The 9,689-nt window shown below is 39.8% G+C and overlaps 1 protein-coding gene across 4 annotated transcripts in view; it reads left to right on the top strand.

Annotated features, from left to right (window-relative positions):
* FBXO16 (F-box protein 16) overlaps positions 1-9,689 on the top strand; it is a 74,592-nt gene that overhangs the window by 44,409 nt on the left and 20,494 nt on the right. For all 4 annotated transcript variants that reach the window (XM_069075634.1, XM_069075632.1, XM_069075631.1 and 1 more), the window contains 2 exons: positions 481-645; positions 5,400-5,629. In XM_069075634.1, the coding sequence (XP_068931735.1) occupies positions 481-645; positions 5,400-5,629 (395 nt within the window). The remainder of the gene's footprint in view (positions 1-480; positions 646-5,399; positions 5,630-9,689) is intronic.

Below are 9,689 nucleotides of genomic sequence, written 5' to 3'. Positions count from 1 at the left end.
CTCTCTCTCTCTCTCTCTCTCTCTCTCTCTCTCTCTCTCTCTCTGTGTCTCTTGTCTCTCTCTTTTCCTCTTTTGCGTAGCACATAGCTACTTAACCTGGTCCATGGGTTGATTTCAAAGGGTCTATGAACTTGGATGAGAAAAAAATTTTCATCTTTATTTTCATTAACATCTGATTGAAATTTAGCATTTTCTTCCATTTTGAATGTAGCTAATAAAATACTTTTCTGAGAATGGGCCCATGAGCTTCACTAGACAGCCAGAAGTGTCCATGACCCCCCAAAAAGGTTAAGAACACCCCGTCTAGAAAGACTTCACATTAGAGGTGGCCATGAGACTTCATTCTGAAGAAGGGAAGGGCATTGGGAAATGAAAAGGCCATTCTATGTTGGTGAGAGCTTAGGTGAAGGGCTCAAGCCTGAGAAGGGAGCCCCCTTCTCAGAGACTGTCAGAGACTGACATTGTCCTTGTTTTTTTCAGGTGAGCTGGCACTGGAAGAATTTGGCTGAACTGGATCAACTCTGGATGCACAAGTGTTTGCGTTTTAACTGGTGCATCAATTTCTCTCCAACCCCATTTGAGCAGGGGGTATGGAAGAAACACTATATCGAGATGGTGAAAGAACTTCACATTACTAAGCCCAAGGTAGATAGGAAGAAAAAGCAGCAGACATAAGACTGCACATATCATTAAAGAAGCCTTGAACTAAAAATGTGGGAGAATCAAGCTGAAAGTTGCTGATTTTTGGTATTTTGGTGATAAAGTCCACCCAGTGCTTTATAGCTTCTGATCAGTTAGAGCTATTCATCAGTCACCTGTCAATTCTCAGTGATCAAGACTTTCCTAGACCCCCATAGCACAGCACTATGTCCCAGCAACAAGATTTCTTTGATACCTGGAACTAGAGCCAACTGGTCACCAGGCAAGTGTGTCACTGGAAGTGTGGATAATTTGCCAGGGGGCTCCTAGTGTGAGAACTCCTTCCATCAAGGCAGATTGCAACTATGACTAAACCAAGGGTGGGGAACCTGCAGCCTCAAGGCCACATGTAGCTTACCTTTTGACTGAGTCGAAGTTTTACAAAACAATTTTTTTAATTAAGGGGATTAGTTCTGTGAAGTTTAGATTTAGTCAAAGGGTTGCACTTAAGGACCTAGAAGGCTACATGTGACCTCAAGGCCCCAGGTTCCCCACCCCTAGCTAAACCATAACTAAGTATAAACAGGTTAAGTGAATTGTGCAGGGTTCTACAACTAAGTATTGAGGCAATATTTGAACCCTTGTCTTTCTTGCTTTTAACCCAGTACTCTTAACTAGTACCCATGCTGCCTCTACTAATAAAACAGAAATAATCTGAAGTCAACTGCACTTACAGTAGGAGTGGATAGAGTGCTGTGCCTAGAATCAGGGAGACCCATCTTTATGAGTTCAAGTGTGACCTCAGACACTGTGTGACCCTGGGCAAGTCATTTAAACCTGCTTGTCTCAGTTCCTCTTTTGTAAAATGAGCTGGAGAAGGAAATAGCAAACCACTCCAGTATCTTTAAGAAAACCCCAGATATGACTGAAATGACTCAACAGCAAAATGCAGAGCTTTTGATTATTCTACCTACATAGGCTTGTTCTTTTAACATTATACTCTTTGTGAAGAAAAGGTTTGCTTAACACATTTGTAATGTAAGGAGAGAAGACTTTATTTAGCATATTCATCAATTCGATTAACATTAACTGTGCTAGGTTCTGCTGCTGTATTCATATCAGTATTTTTATGTAAATACATACTTCCAATCACAAATGTTTAATCATTTCATTAAAAGCAGCAGGAAGAATTACATTGTGAATAGCTGGAATTGCTTTGTGTTCTTCAAGTCCTACAGCATCATTTGTCTAAGAACTCTTCTACAATCCAACCTCCACTAATTCAGGAAGGAAACAAGCATTTTTAAAGCACCTACTATGTGCCAGGAACTGTGCTAAGTGCTTCACAAATTTATATAATTTGATCCTTACAACAACCCTGGGAGGTAGGTGCTATTATTATGCCCATTTTACAGTTGAGGAAAGCTGAGGCAGACAGCAATCTAGTGATTTGCCCAAGGTCAGATAGCTAGTTCCCTCATTTAATCTGAGTCAATGAAGTTTATCATATTAGCATGGCAAAGTAGATAAATGAAGAAGTCTCAGGAAGCCCTGGGTTCAAATCCCACCTCAGGCATATACCAGCTTTGTGACCCTGGATAAGTCTCTAATTGCCCAAGGCATTTGTGCTTAGCACAGGTGGTTTCATATCCCATCCTCTTCCAGGGCAGCTAGATGGCAAGGACCACCACCACCTCCACCACCACCACCAACAAACAATAATAGATGGTGATGTAGATAGAATGCTGGGCCTGGAGTCAAGAAGACTCACCTCCCTGAGTTCAAATCTGGCCTCAGACACTCATGAGCTGTGTGACCCTGGGCAAGTCACTTAACCTCGTTTGCCTCAGTTTCCTCCCCTGTAATAATGACCTGGAGAAGGAAATAGCAAACCACTCCAGGATCTCTACCAAGAAAACCCCAAAGGGGTCACAGAGAGTCAGACACAATTGAAAAGCAATGGAATTGAATTCTCCAAGACAAATTGCTAGGCAGTTGCAGAGCTGCAAAAGTGAGGGCATATTCCTCATAGATAAAATCTAGTTCTGAACCTCCCTCATCACTTGCTATATTATAATTACTGTGTTTATGTCTATATTACTATAGAATCTCAATAGTGTATAATATATGTATTCTGCTTTTAGGAAAGGGGAATAAGCACTTATATAGTGCTTGCTGTTACAAATAGTATCTCATTTGATCCTCACGATAACCCTGGAAGGTAAGTGCTGCTATTATCCCCATCTTACAGTAAAGGAAACTGAGGCACACAGAAGTTAAATGACTTGCCCAGAGTCACACAGCTAATGAGTATTTGAGGTTGGATTTGAACTCAGGTCTTCCTGACTCCATACCCAGCATTCTCTCCACTGCACCAAGTAGCTACTTCTATTTTTCTTAGGAGAACAATGGTCCAGGAGTAACTTTGGCCTAACCCTCAGTAACCTCCCAGCATTTGTAGTCTCTTGGATAACCAGTAGGAAAACTCTAAGCATCTTCCCTGAGGATATTATCTATTTTTTGTCATTGTTGAGTCATTTCAGTCATGACCCCATTTAGATACACATGCACAAAAAGCTTTTCACAAAGTAGATATGTCCCTATTGCTATATGTAAATCAAAGTTTAAAAATCAGATACCGTTTTCAAAGCCCAAGGGATGCTTGCTCATTGGAGAAGGCTTGGAGCCAATTATGAGAAAGTGTCACCTCCCCTCTGCATCTCCCCACCCCTAGCTATCTGTTTTGTACATTCTGGTTGTATCAGGTTTTTCGCAAAGCAGGACACACCTATATTTATGAAAATAACAAATGCTTAATAGATTCTTAGAGCATGAAAGATGAACTGGGGTTATATTGTGAGGAAAGTATTTTGTAAAAATTTAAAATGCTATATAAATGTGATTTGTTATTGTCATTCTTAACTCAAACTGCCTCTAAATAAATAGCCTTGCCAAGATTCAAAGCCAGGTCTACAGATTGCAAATCTAATGCCTTTAACTCTAGACCACACTGCCTGATAATATGCAGATGAGAATTACTCTCCCAGATTCCTCAAAGCTGAGGTCAGTAGCAGGTTGGGACAGGACTGGGAGCAGTTTAGTTCAGACTAATAGAGACTCCCATCAGAGTCCACTGTAGGAGCCTTGAACATTTTATTTTACCATAAAGTCTTTCATTTTTACCACAAAGAGGAAGAGAGAAAGTCTTTCTATTATTATACACCCAAGAATATCAGAAATACTCTACAGAATATCACAGAAACATCTCTATCAAATTATGGGGAATGTTTCTGGGGGTGGGCTAAAAAAGAACAAAAATGGTTTGAGGTTTTATTGCTGACAATTGGTAACAGGTGTTACCTAATGAGATTACTGAAATGCTTTAATGCATCTGATCTTAGGTGGGTGCTCTTTCCAAGGGTGTTTTAACAGTCCAATCCTCGTATTATTATTGATATTCCTATATTACTTTTTTTTGCCTTTTTTATTTTGGAGGGGGGAAGGTAAGTGACTTGCCCAAGGTCACATGGCTAGTTTTGTGTTAAGTGTCTGAGGCCAGATTTGAACTCAGGTCCTCCTGACTCCAGGGCCAGTATTCTATTCACTGTGCCACCTAGCTGCCCCCTCTAGAGTACTTTTAAAATGGCAATCACTTTATATGCATCTCTTTGGAACCTCACAATAGCCCTATAAGATAGGTACTAAGGGGTATTATCCCTCTTTTTAGAGATGAGGAAACTAAGGCAACTAGGTGGTATAATAGAGTACTCTACTGGGTCTCAAGTCAAGAAGACCTGAGCTCAAATTAGCCTCAGAAACTTACTAGCTTTGTGACCTGGGGTAAGTCACTTAACCCTATTTGCCTCAGTTTTCTCATCAGTAAAATGAGCTCAGACACTCATTCGCTGTGTGACTCTGGGCAAGTCATTTAACTTCTGTGTGCCTCAGTTTCCTTAACTGTAAATTGGGATTAATAGCAGCACCTACCTTCCAGGGTTATTGTGAGGATCAAATGAGATACTCTTTGTAAATCACTTAGCATAGTGCCTGGCATACAATAGGCACTATATAAGTGCTTATTCCCCTTTCTTAAAAGCAGAATACATCAGTAAAAAGACAGGTACCCATAAGCAATAAAGTATCTTTGCCAAGAAAACTCCAAATGGGGTCTCGAAGAGTGGGACATGATGGAACCAACTGAACAATAACAACAAAATAAGGATCATAATAATACCTACTTCCCTCGAAGTATAGTTGTGAGATGATATTTTTAAAGCACTTAACGCAGTGTCTGGCACACAGTAGACACTCTAAAAATGTTTATTCACTTCCCTTTCCTCCATCTAGTGCCCATCCCTTAAGGCTCAGACAAGTTAAGTGACTTGCTTCTGGTCACACAACTATGGAGGGACATTTGAACAACTATACTTATATCAGAGCTGCAAATGGATCCTTATCTATGTAAAAGATCAGAAAACAGGAGGAAAAAGCTATTGAAGTTTGGGTATTTTATCCTCTAAGTGCCTAATTTAGCCCCTGAGTATTCTCTATGTGTTATGAAAATTAAGCTTAATTTAAATTAACCTAAATAATTTAAATTAATTAATATAAATTAATTCTATATGTCTTATGCAGGAGTTCCTCAGTGTTGGGAATGGGTGAGTTTATAAGCTGTAGCTGTGACAGAATGTGTATTGATATAATATTAGTATTTTGGATGATGGATCAATAATCAAGTACCACTTCATTTCTTCTCCTAGACTCCACCAAAAAATGATTTTATGGCTTCTGACATTCAGACAGCATCAGGTGACCCTACAGAAGTGAAGCAGTCCCCTTCATCTGCCCTTCATTCCTCCTGCTCGTTTAGGAAGACTAATCGAGGGGAAAAGGACCTTCCACCATGGCGTTCTTCTGATAAACATCCCACTGACATCATTCGGTTCAATTACCTAGACAACTGTGACCCCATTGAACAAGCCTGGCAGGCGTAAGAAGCTAGTATCCTTCTTATCTCATATGCTCTTGGAAACAACAGGCTGATAGATATTGTATGGTGATGTATGAGGCACTGGGGGAGTGTAGCAGCAAGCACCCCAAGCGTCCTCAGGGTTTGCCGCCCATACAGGTTCTTGGATCTGCTTTGATAAAGGAAAGCAACTCAAAATGGGTTAACAAGCTTACTTTAATTAGTCAGACATATATCTTTTACCTTGTTCAGGGGAAAAAGGTCAGCACCCCGAACTTCAAAATATACAGACAGAATTATCAAGACATTAACAGATCAAGTAGACAGCTTTCCAAATTGTCCAACCATTACATCCATACCCAGTCAACATCTGGGTTTCCACATCTGGGTTTTTCAAAGCCGGGGGACTCTCAACAACGGCTTCCCAGAATTCAGATCAAATCACAGAACACTTCTCAAAGTGAGTCCCAAAACAAAGCTGCACATCAGGGCTTATATAGCCTTCTCCTGGCTCAGAGAATGTAACAACCTTATTGACCCACTGGCCAATCAAAAAGTATCTACTGAAAAACAAGCCTCCCTCCCCAGGTTTCAGGTGCATTTTAGCCCAGGGGCAGGGAAGATCTTCCAAATTTGCATTCCCATTACAGGGAGATGAAAAAATTACATAGTCCCTACCCTAAAGAGGTAACAGTGATGGCAGAAGGTGGGAGTGGGGAATAAAGGCATGTACCCATATGCAACAAAGTATGATTGTGGGTGCAACAAAGTGGTTCTTCCTGAAGTCAGGAAGACCTGAGTTCAAATCAGCCTCACATACTTACTAAATGTGTGACCTTGGGCAAGTCACTTAACTCTGTTTGCTTCTGTTTCCTCATCTGTAAAATGGGCTAGAGAAGGAAATGGCAAGCCACTCTAGGATCTTTGCCAGTATCCCAAATGGGGTCACAAAGAGTCAGACACAACTGAAACAACTGAACATGATTGTAGAATGTGGTAAGGCCAAAGAAAAGATCCAGGCAAACTGCTGTCAGAAAATCTGGGGAAGGGGAGACACAGGTGTTCCTACAGCTGCTGAGAATCCATGCTCAATATTCCATGTGAGCATTTATACCTTAGAAATCAGCAAAACAGGGGTGAGCACCAGCCCTGGAGTCAGGAGGACCTGAGTTCATATCTGACCTCAGACACTTAATACAAAAATTAGCCCTGTGACCTTGGGCAAGTCACTTAACACCAATTGTCCTCCAAAAAGCAAAAAATTAAAAATTAAAAAAAACAATCAATTGCTTGTCTAGAATTAAGAAAGCGATGGAAAAAATGTTGATAATGCACATTAAACCTAAAAGTGTGTCGTGGGTACATTTCCCTACCCATCTACCCCCAGAGCCAGTTGTTAAACATGTACCAGCACCCTCCTGGGGAGAGATCACTTTAGTGTGAAGCAGGGGTGGGGTGTGGATCAAGGAAACCTTTCTGGAAGAGCTATGCCTTAAAGGAATTGAAAAATTGCAACCCCTATGCAAAGGCAGTGCACTTTAGAAATGAGTAATGGCAACATAGGGAAGCAGAGTAACATTAGGAAACAGCTTGTGACCTATTCAGGTTGGAACATAAAGTATATATGGAGGCTAGCATGAAATAAGACTGTCGAAGCTAGATTGTAGAAGACCTTAAATCCAGACTCTGTGGTGAACTCCTGAGAACTTCACTTTTCTTCCACCTAGGCTTCTCAAATGATAAAACACTTGTAAAGTGCTTGGTACAGTTCCTGTCACTTGACTCATTCTTGGGGTCAACATATTTTCTGGCCATTCCACTCTTCCTTTAGTTTGCTTGTATTTTTTAAATTTAATCCCTTTAGTTTTAGGTTAATTTATTTTTATATTTATATCATAATATTTTATATAATTTATATAAATACATAAATATTTTTATTTCTATTTTATATTTAGTTATGTAATCTTTTTTGTTTTTAAATTACTGTCATTTCTAAATAAATCATTCTTCCTGCTTCTGAGTTCAGCCTTGCTTTACAACAAAGAAAAATAATAATTCATTGAAACCAACCAATCCTTCAGCCTACAGCATACAAAAGCATATGCTGTGCTCCTTTCATCCTTAGCTTCAGGGTCTTTTCCCATTATCTTAGAGTTGGAAGGGACCCTTAAGGGTCATCTAGTCCTACTATCCTCCTCATGGAGTCATCTTCTCTACAACATTCCTGATGGGACCTTAACAAATGTTTGTTAATAATCTGTTAATAATAAAACAAACAATTGATTAATTATAGGTAGAAATGCAATTGTTAATGAAGGGATCCAAGGTGGGGGCAATATAGTACAGGGTATAGAATACTGATTCTGAATTCAGAAGACCTGGGTCTGATTCCTCTCTCTGATGCTTATTAATCGTAGAAGTCATTTAACCTTCCTGGGTTTCAGTTTCCTTATCTGTAAAATGAGTAGTTTGGACCAGATAGCCTCTAGGATCTCTTCAAGTTCTAGATCTATGATCCTGTGATAATAAGGAAGTTAGATTTGAGGATTATGATACTTATTCTGGATCCAGGATTAAAGCCCATTCAAGAGTAGTCCTGGGAATGAGGAGGAGCCTCCGTTCATTCCATCTCTACTAATATAGGCAAGAATCTGGCTATATCATCTGCCATGGCACAAGAAACCTCTTTGGGATCCTGGAATACTCCATGAAGTAATCAACAATCTTGACATTTGTGTGTATATATATTTTATTTTTGGAGGGGGGAAGGCAGAATAATTGGGGTTAAGTGACTTGCCCAAGGGCACACAGATAGTGTGTGTCAAGTGTCTGAGATCAAATTTGAACTCAGGTCCTCCTAACTCCAGGGCCAGTGCTCTATTCACTGTGCCACCTAGCTGCCCCAACTTTTGTATATTTAGAATTTTCAAAGCACTTCCTCATCTGTTACTCATTTTATTTTCATCCCTTCGAAGTGATTACCACCATCCCCATTTTTCAGATGAGAAAACTAAAGCTCAGAGGTGAAGTGACAACCAAAATCTCAAAGCTCAAAGAGGATCAGAGCTAGGACTAGAATCAAGGTGCTCTAACTCCTCACGTAGGATTCTTTCTGTCCACTGCAACAGCTTGTCCTTTGTCTTTGTCTTTCTGTCTGCTACAACAGCCAGTACCTTTTGATGGGGAGAGAGGGGTGGTAAATGAAGGCCAGATTAGCAGAGAGAAGAAAAGATTTGGTGGGAGGAATAATAGCATTTGAAAGTCACATAGAAGGAGGAATAGATTTGTCTTACTTGAACCTAGAAGGCAGAACTTAGAGGAATTAATGGAAGTTTTAGGGAGGCAATTTGTATTTGATTTAAGGAAAAAACTCAGTAAATCATAATTAATAGAGTAGGCAGATATGCATGCCAGAAAAAGGGAAGGGCAATGAGGGCAATAATATTTCTAGGTCTTGGTATAAAGTGAAGCCTCCAGGCTCCTTGTTCTAAGGATACTGAAATAAGTTGCAAATGGGACTGCTGAACGTACTATCAATGATCTTCAAAAGCTTGTAGAGAAAGGAATAGGATCTGAGAAAAGGAAAACGTAATCTCAACTTTAAAGAAAGAGAGTACAAACTGTATATGAGTAAGCTTAACTTCAATTTTTGGAAGAATTCTAGACTAGATTTATTAAGAATATGGTTTGTGAGCATTTAGAGAAAGGATCAATGATCACTAAAAGCCAGAATGGTTTCCACCAAGAATAGGAGATGGCAAACTTACTTCATTTTCTTTCTTTTCTTTTCTATATTTGATGGGATAACTCAACTTGTAGATTAGCAGAATGTAATAAATGTGTAGATTTTTTTTTAGATTTTTACAAAGGTCAAGGTCAATGAGCATTTTTTAAACATTTCCTGTGCGAACCCTGAGATAAGTGTTCGGGATACAAATGCAAGCAAAAAGAAAAACAATCCCTGCCTTCAAAGAGCTTACATTCTAATAGAGGAAGACAAATAAAAGGGAATTGGAAGGGGGGGAGGGTGAAGCAAGGGACCTCTGTGGAGGCACGGTTGCAAAGTCATAAGAGTCAGAAG

Source organism: Petaurus breviceps, unplaced genomic scaffold (assembly GCF_028583685.1).
Source record: "Petaurus breviceps papuanus isolate PSGF00001 unplaced genomic scaffold, PetGlider_PUasm1.0 90919, whole genome shotgun sequence".
In the NCBI taxonomy this organism is placed as follows: domain Eukaryota; kingdom Metazoa; phylum Chordata; class Mammalia; order Diprotodontia; family Petauridae; genus Petaurus; species Petaurus breviceps.
This window is presented reverse-complemented; position numbering and strand designations above follow the sequence as displayed.